The 14,426-nt window shown below is 37.6% G+C and overlaps 1 protein-coding gene across 8 annotated transcripts in view; it reads right to left on the reverse strand.

Annotated features, from left to right (window-relative positions):
- dock7 (dedicator of cytokinesis 7) overlaps positions 1 to 14,426 on the reverse strand; it is a 166,290-nt gene that overhangs the window by 19,783 nt on the left and 132,081 nt on the right. For 5 of the 8 annotated variants that reach the window (XM_060830359.1, XM_060830358.1, XM_060830357.1 and 2 more), the window contains 3 exons: positions 12,339 to 12,482; positions 4,889 to 5,020; positions 4,613 to 4,627 (listed from right to left, as the gene is read on the reverse strand). In XM_060830359.1, coding sequence (XP_060686342.1) covers positions 4,613 to 4,627; positions 4,889 to 5,020; positions 12,339 to 12,482 — 291 coding nt within the window. The remainder of the gene's footprint in view (positions 1 to 4,612; positions 4,628 to 4,888; positions 5,021 to 12,338; positions 12,483 to 14,426) is intronic. The other 3 variants (XM_060830360.1, XM_060830356.1, XM_060830354.1) reach the window with 1 other exon arrangement.

Genomic DNA, 14,426 nt, shown 5'->3' on the forward strand with positions numbered 1-14,426 from the left:
AAATCATGGCTGACTAACCTAATCAGGTTTTTTTGATGTGGTCACAAATCATAGAATAGTTAGAATAGAGGAGGCCATTTGGCCCACCATTATCTACACTAGCTTTCTGAAAAACAATTCAGTTAGATTCCCTGCCCACTCCACTTTCCTTTCCCTGTGCTGCTGTATGTTTTCTCCCTTCAGGTGGTTATATAAATTTTGTCTGAAAGCCATGACTGAATCTGCCTCTACCACCTCTCAAGCAGTACACTACAGATCACAAGACCATAACACTCAGGAACAGAAGTAGGCCATTCAACCCATCAAGTTTTCTCTTCCATTCAATGCTATCATGGCTGATCTGATAATCTTCAACTTCACTTTCCTGTCTTTACAACACAACCCTTGAATCCTTGATTAAAAATCGGTCTATATCAGCCTTAAATACATTTAATGATCGAGCCTCAACTGCCTGCTGTGGTAAAGGATTCCACAAATTCACTACCTTCTGAGAGAAAAAAAAATTCTTTTCATCTGTCATAAATGGTGAACCCTTATTCTGTGATAACATCCTCTGATCCTAGACTCTCCCACAAGGGGAAACCACCTTTCTGCATCTACAGCATCAAATCTCCTAAGAATCTGGTAGGTTTCAATAAGGTCACCTCTCATTCTTCAAAATCCCAATGGGTATAGGCTATACCTACTCAACCTCTCTTCACGAGACAGTCCCTCCCATCCTGGGAACAGCCTCGTGAATGATCACTGACTGCTTCCATTGCCAGATTATCATTCCTTAGATAAAAGGCCCAAAACTGTTCAGAGTCTTCCAACTGTGCCTTCGCATAGTTTTTGCAACATTTTAGCAAAGGTTTCCTACTGTTATCGTCCATTTCTTTTGAAATAAAAGCCAACAATCTACATGCCCTCTCTATCACCACTGAACATTAACATTAGATTTCTGAGATTCATGGACGAAGACTCCCTAGACCCTCTGTTCTGTAACTTTCTGCAGCCCAATCCTCATGAGTCTTTGCAAAAATAAGAATTTCCCTCATGTACCATTGCTTCTTTTCGCAATCATTTTGAACAATTGCCACCAGTTTTTGATCCACCCACCAGTTACTATCTACTTTGTCCAGACATTTCAAATTTCCAACCCTGCATCAAATCTCTTCTCGACCTGCTATTTTGTAAATAGAACAGCACAACTATTCCAATCCAGCCATCTATCATTCATTCCTACGGCCATTACCCTAAATTTTGTCAGACCTTTTCTGAACCCTTCACACATTTCCTAAAGTACGGAGACCAGAATTAGAAACAATGCTGCCGGTGAGGCTGTCATTCTTTTATAAAGATCCATTGAAATCTTCCTCACCTTGTCCTTTAAACTTCTGTTTTTAAAGCCAAGGGTCCTACATGCCTTTGTAACTACTTCCCAAACTTGTCCTGACACTTTGGTAATTGAGTATCAAAGGTCCACATGGATGTACAGAAGGCATTGAATAAGACTACAGACACCAAGTATTAGACAAAATGGGTGTGCAAAGATTTGGAGGTAGTCTTTTCGTTGGCAATTAAATGTAAGAGGCAGAGAACAGGAAGAAATAATTTATTCTCAGATTAATGAGATGTCGTAAATGGTGTTCCTTAGGGATATGCCTCATCTTTTCACTATATATTGACGATTGAATGAAGAAAGAAAGATGACTATTCTGTTAGGTGCAACATCATGTCACATAGATTTTGCAGTAAGGTATGGACAAATTAGGGGAGTAATCAAAATTAAGGCGGAGCAAGTTTAATATGTGCTTGTGTAAGGCCATCCACTATGGCCTCAATACAAATATTTTCGAAAGGGCAAGAAATAGGACAGTAAAAGAGGGTAAAGATTTGGAAGTCTAATTCAATATCATTAAAAATTGGTAAACATGTACAAAAAACAATCAAGAAGTTAGTTAAATGCTGCCTCTATCTCAAAGGGATTGGAATACAAATGAAAGGAAAGTATCCATAGTCACGTAGATTGAAGGATGATCTGATTGAGATGTTGAAGTTGTTAAGAAAAACTGAGATGGCTCATGCTGAAAAAATGTAGCGGCGTGATCTTAAAAAGGTAAAATTAGGCTAAGAGTGAAACTGGAAAGCATTTCTTCATACAAAGTGGAGAACAAGAGCTCTTTTTCAAAAATCCAAGAACGCTCTAATAATTAGAGCTTTTGAGACTAAAACAGATTCTGGTGGGTAAGGATGTGGAGCAATGCTGGACAAAGAGAGATAAAGTGTTGATCAGCACAGCTTAATTAAATGGCAAAACAGATTCAAGAGATTGAATGGTCTACTCTGATTACACATCTCTCAGAAACTTTGTTTGCAATTCCTGTTGTTATCTAAGCAAATGTAGCACCCATTCTGCATACCTGTCCTCGGCACATTAATGTGACGAACTGATGCTGATTTGATTTTTGTGATTTCCGTTCAGTGGAATCAAGGTGGAATTAGGAATTTGCAAATGCATGGATTTCATAAGAAAATGTTGCTGAAACAAATGTCAGCAGAATAATGGAAATTATTCTGCTTTTCTTTTAAGAATACCCCAGGTTCATGAGTGTCAAATATTCCCGTTCATGTATCCAAAATATGAATGTGATTATCATCCCAATTTTCATATAACTTTCAATGAGGGAATGCTTATTCTTCCAGTGCAAAGTGACAGAGGGTATCAGTTTTGGGATTTCTAAAATTCCATACTCCTGAGTGGTGGGGTGACTGCACCTCAACAAGCACAAGCAAAATATTACCAGGAGACAGCAGGAAGTTCTCATCCTTCTCAACGCAATTTCCATCACTGGCCCTTTCCATTTTCAACAATACTTCAAGGTGAGAACTAATCCTGGCAGCAGTTTCCTTCTGATCGGGGATTATGTAGAGACAGGTACCAAATAAAAAGGGTCCAAGAGCAAATCCTTTATTTGACTGAATTATTGAACGATAAACCAAACTGGAGACCTCCTAACTGTGTGGACAATAGTTATACTCAGCTGACAAGACAGCCACTGCAATAGGAACAGACTTTCTCTTTTCAGTTGCTGGTGAGCACTGAGGGTGTGCCTGAAACCTTTAAGTGACCAAACTCTGCAACTACAAGTGGATTCAATCCAATTAGGCATAATATACTTTGGTTATGTTGCGATGAGTTTCTACTCAATAGGAAACTCAGTATTTTAGTTCACAGGCATTATGAAGCATTGGGCAATAATCATTCACTCATAATTTAACCAAAATGTGGCAAATGCAGGATATCTACATATGATTTAGACATTATAAAACATACAGCTTAAATCTAGTGAACTCCACCTGTTTTATTTGGAGCTTCACTTGTGAATTCACACTTACAGGTAAGTCTTTCACATATTAAACTTCACAGGGGACATATTCATTTTACCAATTCTGGTTAACAAGCTTTTGTACAGCAATTAAAGACTTATTGGCAGGGTTCCAATTCAACCTTAATTGAGTACAGTTTAAAGCTAGCCTACAGTATTCTAAACTAAATAATGTTCAATAATCACATAAAATAGAAAGGATGTGGCCTAGGCTAGGGTGGCATTGACTTGCCAAAATTTGCAGAACATGTAATGTTCAAAGCTTATGGGACTGAACAAATAGGAGTGAATTTTGCAGAATTATTAAAAATATTTAGTCATATAAGACAACGATCTTGATCCCAATAAAATAAATGGGTTGAATGATAAAATCAAAGATTTCTCCCACAGAAGAATACATAAGGTATGTGACTGACATCAAATTTAATTTCTTTCCACAAAACGAAATGTCATTGAATGCATCAGGCGTCACAATAGATCAACAAAGTGGAAAACTTACCACAATAAGATAGTTATAAAAGCAGGAGGAAGGGGTCAGCATCAGGGCGAGAGAGAGAGAGAGGGAAAGAGAGAGAGAAAGGAGAAAACATAAATTACTTGAAAAGGGCAGGGATTATTGAAACAAAAAAAGCTACAATTCTGGCAATAAAAATAAATTTTTTAAGACAGCAGCTATTAGCTCCACTCAAAACATCACAGCACAGCGTGCACTAAGCAGTATAAAAGGGATAGCATACTCAGCACATCACAAGATAAATGATGGAGGAAGTAGTGGAGATCAACATTAATCACAACTGGAGAGGTAAACAGGCTAGGGAGATACTTTACCATGCAATGTTGCAATGTGTGACTTGTGAACAATGGACACAAATAATTGCATTGAGAAAAACATGTACAAACTAAGACTAATAAAATAAAGAAAACCTTACTGCTAGTAACTGTGAGAGGCAAATACATGTTGGTGAAACAAACATAATTAAAAGCTAGTGATAATGGAAGTGACTCATTCACAGGACTCTTCATTAGTGAGAAAATGTCTATTTACACGCACCGTCTGTGAGATCTGTTTATCTCAAAGCATTTCGCATGACCATGGCAGAAAAATCTTACAATTCTGCGGCCAAAAGAAATGGCTTCATAGCCAGACAATACAGAACACCCACAGCCAGTACAGATGGGCAAAGCATTGGCATGAATCTTACATTAAACATTAGTGTTCCAACATCAACAGAAATAACACCTACCTCCCAGCCAGTGCTCTGTATAACAGAAAGTAGAGTCGTGTCAAGAAATTACACAACAAAAAAGATCCTGTAATGTTTGGGTCAGGTGCAAGAAGAAAAGCATGCAGACGCAACTTTAAATAAGCACTTTTTACATATCATGTTCAAGGATACACTGAATTCTAACAGCAAAAAACAGAACTAGTCAACTTTAAGAAAATAATCTGAAATCAACTATCCATCTATTAAAGAGAATATTTGAAATTAAATTTAAATGAAGTGTGTGAAATAAATTACCTGATGGACTATTTTGCTGAAAGCATCTTGGAGTTTACCATGAATAGTTGCCAGTTTTTTTGCATCACGATTAGCCTCATGGATTGGAATAAGAACTTTGTAAACTTCATTAACTGCCTCATACATTCCAGCCTGTTAAAAGTCCAAAATTGTTTAACAAGTGAAAAACAGAATGTTTTAGTACGTTCAGAAAATTAGATTCCTGCTAAGTTATGCTACCAAAGGTAGCGACAATCGATTGATAACTTACAAAACCTCAGACAGCAGGTATCGACATCTCATTTCACCATACACCCACCTGTTCTGTCCTAATATTTATACAGTGGGTCCCCTAATTATGAACATCTGACTTATGAACGTCATACTTACAAGCGCAATCCCAAATAGGAATGTAACTTTAAAGATCCATCACACAAACATTTCCTCTACATAATAAATCCTCAAAAATAAGTTTATCCTGTGTTGTGTTCTGACTTGCATACAAAATGACGTGCAAATGGACCTGACAACAGTACCTGTTTGCAACCAGAGTATTACCCACAGATACTTGGTACGCTAATGATCGTAACTTGAGCACAAATGCAGACTCAAATCTAATGAATGGCTGACTGAAATCAGCAAATTCAGAACTTCTGCTAAATAGGATGCATCCTGTCACATTTCTAACATCTCCTACTTTAGTTCAAGACTTCAGAGGATTGTAGTGAATTAACTAAGTAGTTACTCAAAAAACGTCATACTAAATACATAGTCTGGAGTAGCTATTAAACTGACCTCACACTTGTCTCACACCATCTCTATCAACTACACCTGTGATTTCTTGCAATGGTAGCATATAACATGACTAGGTAAAGCTTTAATCTTCAAAACTCTCCCTTATACACAAACAAACAAAAAAAAGGGAAAACCCAGGTTATTGGCAAAGATAAAACTGGAAAATAATTTCAGTGGTCTTTATCCCTGATTCTGACATTGAGATGATCCTTTTTCAGCCAGCCATACTCTTGGTGTTCAGTTGTTTTTCCCTGAAAGTATTCACCAGTTGTTAAGTACAGAGTGATTAGCTCACGTGGAAAACATTTCTGATTTATCAATTCAAAGTCTTTGCTTATAGCAGCTACTGTTAGAGAGGTAACTGGCTTTCTTCAAGTTTAAAATTAGTTTTTTTTAACTACAGAAAACGGGCAGCTTCCCTTTGGGAGAACAACTGCACACCTCTCTGTTTCTTTCCTTCTCTGTGTATTTTCGGCTCTGTAACTTGTTTCCAGTTTCAACCTGAAAATGTGATGCTGGTTAAAGCACAGCAGGTCAGGCAGCATCCAAGGAACAGGAAATTCGACGTTTCGGGCCAGAGCCCTTCATCAGGATTTCCTGATGAAGGGCTCTGGCCCGAAACGTCGAATTTCCTGTTCCTTGGATGCTTCCTGACCTGCTGTGCTTTAACCAACATCACATTTTCAGCTCTGATCTCCAGCATCTGCAGACCTCACTTTTTACTCCAGTTTCAACCTGCTCAGTTAGCTGACAACCAATCATTTGCCAACAACTCCTTGGCTCCTAATCATTTGCACTTTACAGGGGTCCACAGCCACAAACGGGTTTTGAAGTTCTTGCTGTGAAATTATCTAACCAACATAGTAAATCCCTGCTTTCAAAAACACAATTCTTGAAGACACAAAAATAAAAAGACACGTTCCTTCCTTAAGGGAATGGAAATTGAAGAGCTAATAATAATCAAAAAGTCTCTTTCTGGAATAGAGTATTTCTTCTGATAGTGGTTCAGTTATTTTTAGAGAAGTACCCCATTGGCTTCTTTATTCTTGACTTATCATCCCATAATATGACAGCATCCACCCTCAAATTACTAGGATGAATTGCCATTTTGTAAGGTCTGGAAAAATCAGGGACAGCCAACACTAGTTCATTTATTAAGATTGCCTTCAGCTTCTCCAAGTCTGTCTAGCATTTTTCTGACCATACACTTTCATTTGTTTCTTTAATAAATTTTTTAAAGGCATAGATATTATACTGATATTGCTTACATATTTCAAGTAAAATACACACATTTATAAAAACTTCATAGTATTTTTTGTTTAGATTTAGAAACAAGTAATTATATTAAAGCCTTCATCTCACTGTCCTTGGCAACATGAGTCAAGAAAGCCACACTTGCTTTTGCACATTCATTTTGACGATATTTATCACCAAATGAGACAATCATAACAGCTTAAACAGCTCGTCAGCTTGTCTTACACGCACTTCAATGCTTCAATAAGCTATTATATGATCTAAACACACTGTGCAGTTACAAACTCCAGTAGTGACTCGATTCATTAGCCTCTTGAATGTAGATGAAGCAGAATTTAAGCCAAATGGCATAACCTGGCATTTATACAACCCATTTGGTGTAATAAAAGCAACAATTTATTTAGCCCTTGATATTATGGCACTTGCTGACACCCCTTCAATCAAACAATCATTGAAAGGAAAAATCTACTGTCAATCCTATCAAAGCAATCTTCCAATCGTGGAAATGGGTACAAATCTGTTTTCATAACTGTATTTATCTTTCTATAATCAATAAAAATGTCAACTTGATCCATCTGGTTTCAGAACCAACACAATTAATGAACTCCAGTGATTTTGACTAGGATCAATCAAATGGCCCGCAAGTATGTTTCCACCTGAGCTAGCTTTTCAGGATTTTACTGCTAAAGATGTCATTTTATCAAAGCTGACTCTGCTACATCCACGTCATGTCTGGTTAGTACATCCAAGTATATCTCAACAGATTACTGCATACTTTCTCAGTAAGACGCTCCCATTGCCTATTCTCCAAATATGAGAACACAATGTCTAACTGCTCTAATATTTCTGTGTTAGCCAATCAAATTGCCAGAGGTTCACTTTGAGAACTGTCTACCTCTCCTATTTCACCTTCATTACCTCTGTCATTTTCGACTCCTCTTACCACTTGACACACTTGCTCTTCTTTATCCTTTTCTACACATGAAATCTTTTCAGCATGTTAGTGTGACATTGATTCTTCTTCTTCTTCCAATCAGGGGTACTTATTATATGCCACTTTATTAAACATTCTAGCTACTTTATACAGACCACTGAAGGTTCCCCCAATAAAGGTGACAACACCAGTACTTCAATTCCCACCTGAAGCACATTAGTTGCTCAATGTTTATCTTCTTAGTCTATCATTTTCACCTATGGAACGTTTAAATGTCCCTGTGCCATTCTACATGCTCCTGTGAGTCTTTCTAGAAACAGGGACCTATAATCCAACATTCAGTATTCATCTTTCTCATTCAAGAATTTCTCCCTGACTAATTTTAATGGATCTCTAGTCTCATGATCACAAACTAATTCAAATAAGGTAAATCCAGTAGATTAACTTAGAGAACATCTGGTAACAAATAATTTAAAAATCTAACCCTTATCCCACCCCTGTGGGTATTCTTGACATTATGCCTTAATCATGATTTTGACTCTGATCATACCACTCAAAATCTCCTTGATTATGTAGACCACTTGATTAACCTCTATACTCGTGGTCTCATAGGCGCTGCTTAATAAAAAGTTTGCTTTATCTATAAATTTGAGGATATACTGAGGTCCTGTTTACACTTTTGGCAATGGTCCTACACAATCATGTATCTAAATTGTTCTTCAAAAGCTGATATAGTATCAAAGGTAAAAAAATAAAAAATACAAGTAAAAAAAATCAAAAACAAAAACAATCTTTACACTTTGCCTGATACAAACAAAATGGATTAACAGGAATTTTGAACTTGATTCTAATTAGTAGGTGCATTTCTGAAGACAAAACCAATTTTGATTTTTACAAATATATAACCATCTAATATAGCTACTAGAGATAATTATTTACTGTTCAATAAATGAACTTCGCGTTTTCTGTAGGATATTTTTGGATTATATCGGATATCAGGCACAGAGGCAGAAAATTCAAACATCCAGTACAAGACAACATTTACACTTCACATAAGACCATAAAACTTGAGAGAAGAACAAGGCCATACAGCTCATTGAGTCTGCTCCATCATGCAGCGAGATCATGGATGAACTGACAGTCCTCAACTCCACTTTCGCAACTTTTCCTTACAACCCTTGATATATTTATTGATTAAAAATCTATCTATCTCTTGAATAGCAACACAGTCTGACGGCCCTCTGCTTTAAAGAATTCCACAAATTCACCACCCTCTGACAGAAGGAAGCTTTCCTCTACTCTGTCTTAAATGTATGACCATGTTGTCTGAGATTGTGTCCTCTGGTCCAAGACTCACCCATAAGGGGAAAACAACATTTCGACATTTAGCCTGACAAGTCCCTCAGAATCTTGTATTTTTCAAAAAGGTCCCCTCTCATTCTTCTAAATTCCAATAAGTACAGGATCAACGTACTTAGCTTCTCCTCATAAAACAGTCCGTCCATACGTGGGATCAGCCTCATAAACCTTCTCTGGACTACCTCCAAAGGCAGGATATCTTTTCTTAGATAAGGTGCCCAAAACTTTTCACAGTATTCCAGCTGTGGTCTAATTCATCGCACAGTTTAAGCAGGACTTCCCACTCCCTTTAAAATGAAGGCCAATATTCCATTTGGCTTCACTGTTACCTGGTGAACTTGTCTGCCAGATTTTAAAGTTTTATGTACTAGCACTGCCAAATTCTTCTGTTCGCAGGCTTTCTGCAGTCTTTTTTCATTTCAATAATATTTAATCCCTTTACTCTTCCCAATTTATATTCCATTTGTCAAGTTTGTGTCCACTTGTTTAACTAGTCTATATCCCTCTGCAAACTTGTTGTGCCATCCTCAGCACTTGCCTTCCTACCTATTTTTGTGTCATCTGCAAACTTGGCTATACTACATTCACTTTCCTCTTCCAAGTCATTAATATAAATATTTGTAGCCCCAGCACTGTTCCCCGTGGCACTCCGCTAGTTACAGATGGCCATCCTGAAAATGCTCACCTTATCCCAAATATGTCTTCGATTGGTTAGCCAATCCACGTTAATAGACGACCTTCAAAAGCATGGGCTCTTATTTTATTAAGTAGCCTAACATGCAGTAATTTATAAAATTGTCTTCTGAAATCCAAATAGTTTCCATCCACTGCATCTTTTTTATCTGCTTGTTACTTCCTCAAAGAATTCTTGTATATTTGACAGGCATGATTGCCCCTTCATTAAGCCATGTACTCTGCCTGATTACATGATGCATTACGGAATGCGCTGCAATTACATTCTCTATAATATCCCCTAACATTTTCCTAATTACAAATATTAAGCTATAGTTTAAAGTAAAATAATTATTGACCATTTCTGACACCTCCATATTATTGCCTGCACTATTATCATGCCTGTCTCTTCATGCTCTATTCCTACCAGAGCCTTCCTTTCTTTAGTGACATGTCTGTGAAATATTTTGCCATTTTGTGTTCCTTGATAATTTAATTTTGGAGTTACGCTTTGTCTGCATAACATTATAAGATTCTTTCCTAATCAAAAGTATGATTGTATTCACACTAATCATTTGCTGTATCGTCTGTCATCTATCTTGTTAATGGGTGCCTCTTTCTATACCCTCATTTATTCCCTAATGTCTTTATTTCTAATGGAGTTTCATCGTGTTTAATTTATTCTCTCTTTTCAGTGAATTACATTTTTCCTATACTCTGTTGACTGTTTCAATTATTTCTCACTTGTGTTGCACATTTTCTTTTCCCAGTTCTATTCTCAGTACCACACAGTTAGTTTTTCTCTAACCTATTAATGTGGGTTTCATCATAATCCTATACCCTTCTACTGAATCTTAATGCATGTTATATTATGATCACTATTGCCTAGATATTCCCCCTACGTTTTTTTTTATCTGCTCTACTTCAATACCCATTACGAGTCTCAACAGCAAATCCTTTCTACTAGGATTTGTTTTCTTACAAACAGAGTTGGAAAGAGACCTAAACATATTGTACCAGTTCCATTCAATTATCTCCTTTACCCATGTCTTCTGTTCAACTAATATCAGGTAGTTGAAATCTATCATTATTATTATTATTCCATGCTCTTTAACTATCTTCCTCAACATGAATCATCTGTTGATTCCTCGACATGGCACAATTATGTTGATTTTGAGCAGATATCAGCACACTCAGGGTTGTGAAAAGTGAATTTCAACTAAGAGATAAATTCTAATCCTGAATTCAAAAGTATAAAAATTAGAAATGGACCATGTTGATCATGAATTTAACAACATAGACTGGCATCAAACCCAGATGAATTTTGGATACTTCATCGGCAAATAATAAGGCTATCAAGTCAACAATCTAAGGCTGAGTTAAGTAGATTCTTGATAAGGGAGTCAAAGGTGTAAAGGGTAGACAGGAAAGTGGAGTTAAGGTCACAATCAGATCAGCAATGGTGAAGCAGTCTCAAGAGATTGAATGGTTTACTCATGCTTCTAATTTCTAAATTCATTTGATTGTATATTTGTTTCAGGCATGTTGGTCTTTACGTAACGGCGTTTTGCACTAACTGCGAGGAGGCTTGACAAAATGATCCTTGGAATGACCAATTTTTTGGGAGTTAAACCTGAAGTGATAGAAAAGAGTTCAACAGAGCATCAAAGCAAAAGGGAAACCTATGTTTCTACACTTTGAAATACAGCACATTGGCATAAGAGCACAATGTGCTACCAGAACAAATATTCCTGATGAAGGGCTTTTGCCCGAAATGTCGATTTTCCTGCTCCTCGGATGTTGCCTGACCTGCTGTGCTTTTCCAGCACCACTCTAATCTAGACTCTGGTTTCCAGCATCTGCAGTCCTTGTTTTTACCTTCAGACCAAATAGTCTATGCAACACATGGGCCACTTGTTAAAATTTCAAGGAAAGATTTTCTGAACCAAAATTTGACCAATAGGACCAAAGAATGCATCAAATATTGTAATGCTTAATCCTTGGACAATGGAATCTCATCTCTGCTGGCATCATCAGTAATCAGAATTAGAAGATCAGGAAGTAAATTACAGAAACAGGTGTTACCTATTGGCCTGAACTGCATAATGCATATTGTAGATTGGATTTGTCACTGATACTGGATAAATCTATTCTAACAATATTACAAATGGAAAAAAAGTTAATCATGAAAAGGGGAAGAAAAATGCAGAATGAAAAGTAACTTCAAGTCATCCAATCCATTCTATTTGCAGACCATGCAAGGTTCATCCAATAAAGGGCTCTATCTACGTCATTTACTTTCATGATGGAAACTCTTTGACTACATGCCTCGCTCACCAAAGCTTGTCAAGTAATACCAATTATTCATTCATTTCTAAATCTTCACTATTCAACACTGCCTGTTGCCCATCATAGATACCATACCAAAACACAGAGTTGACAAATTGAAATACTTACCATTGAAAACAGATCTGCAGCTTGCTCCAACAATCCCACAAGACCTGCCTCTGTGAAATACTTCCCAGAGCAGATTCCTTCCTCATCTGGTGAAAGAACATCGTCTGAAACTGCAGACTCTTCCAAAACATTGAAAGAAATATTCTATAAGAAACCAAATAAAGGTGTAATTACTAAGGACAACATATATGAACATGAATCTTGTAATTATTAGTTAATGCAGTGTGGTACATCTTTCATTTATTGAAGTTTCTATTAATGCAACACATAGAAAACAAATGTAGTTATAACAGCTCAACTGCATTATTGTCAAGAGCCACAAATAAAATCAGAGTGGAACTATCAAATCGGCCTTGTTTCTTGTCCTCCCACCCGTGGAAACATTTATCTCTATTGCACTGGCATATTCATGGTTTTTCTTCACTTTATCTTATTAGAGTCAATATGGATGTGAGATTATCTCTGACACTATTACACAACAGTCATGAAATACTCTGTCAAAAATCCAGGGTAAGTAGAGAGAGATGTTAGGATAACCCTGCTTCTGGTGTTAAATTTTTTTTGCTACAACTCCCACATGTGAAAATGTGCATCACAAGTGTATAATACAGCAAAACAGACTGAGAGAGAGAGAGAGAGAGAAGCAGAAGAATGAAAGGGACAAATATATCAAAAACCAATGCTATAGTCTACAGCATTAAAGGATGCAATATCTGCTTGATTTTCATAACAAAGCAGGCATGTTATCAATATCTGGGCACATCATTCTGATTTTGACATGGCAGTGATCCAACAACAGTACATAAAGCCATAGTCACAAGCATACTACTACAAATTTGATTATTCATTAACCTTCTTGGGATCGAGTTTCTGGGAGCTTTACATCTGGATTCTGGCAGAATCAGCTGACTCAGTAAAGAAAAAAGAAATTCTGAGTTACATCTAAAAGCATTTACAGGGGAATCCCACAGGAGTCTGGGTGATGCGAGTTATGGTCAAATGCATGGAACATTCAGATAACACTGGGAACATCTCGCTCCGTCTTTCATCTTTTTCACAAGCGGTGTGACAGGTTTCTGACTATGTAGCATCCACTTGCCAATTAAGGAGGATTGCTAGTTGTTAAACACTTTGTTAACAGCCCAATATACATCACTGATATTTACCTTTCTTTCTTATAAGTATTGTCAAATAAGCCAAAGCCAATAAAACACAACATCGAAATCAAAGTGTGCACCTGGGAGATTCACCTCTCCACTTGTTCTGAATCCAACATCTCAGCACACTCTCGGTGGGCACCAACACACACATCCCATATTCACAAAAATCAGCACCCGTTATGTACCAGGCTCTGAAATCTTTATAGCACATCTCTGATTTTTGTACTCAATGTTGCATGGGCAATTCTCATTGCAGTGAGCTGTAAGGACAATGTGCACTCAGGAACATGCACCCAGTTCACACACAGGACCAGTTAGGTACCAGTCAAGTCAAGGGAGATAACTTTCGTACGGGGGTCTTGACACAGTAAGTATAGGACAGCTTCCAATACCAGTTCGTGGCAGGGTCAGGGTGGTCAGACTCAGGATCCTCTCCATAGAAGGAGTGAGTAGCTGAATGTCGGGCAGCCCACGACCCTGCTCAACTCTCTCTGCCTGAAATGAGAAAGTGAGTGCCAGCAATGTTACTTCTGATGCAGTTGGAGAGATGACCCAGATGAGTGAGTGGGCAGCAGTAGGGAGAACATGTTGCAGGAAATAGTGGTACATGATTCTTGATTAGAGATGGAAACATTTGCATAGACAGAGTGAATGTAAGATATCAGAGAGAAGGTGGTGGCACTTACCCAGCTAGAATGGAGACTGCTGTAACCTGGGTGAAAATCTCAGACATGGCTGATGTATTCTGCACTGTGACCTCCACTGATGTCATAGGGGACAAGAAAGCCCTGCCTCTGAATCACCCCATCAGCAGGACCTCCAGGTCTCTGCCCACATAGCAAGGTGTCCATTTACCCCAGTCTGCCACTTCCAAGGCAACTATCATGAATCTTGTAGGTAGGGCAGCTCAGGATCTTTGGTGCTTGTC

This window comes from Hemiscyllium ocellatum, chromosome 9, assembly GCF_020745735.1.
Source record: "Hemiscyllium ocellatum isolate sHemOce1 chromosome 9, sHemOce1.pat.X.cur, whole genome shotgun sequence".
Lineage (NCBI taxonomy): Eukaryota > Metazoa > Chordata > Chondrichthyes > Orectolobiformes > Hemiscylliidae > Hemiscyllium > Hemiscyllium ocellatum.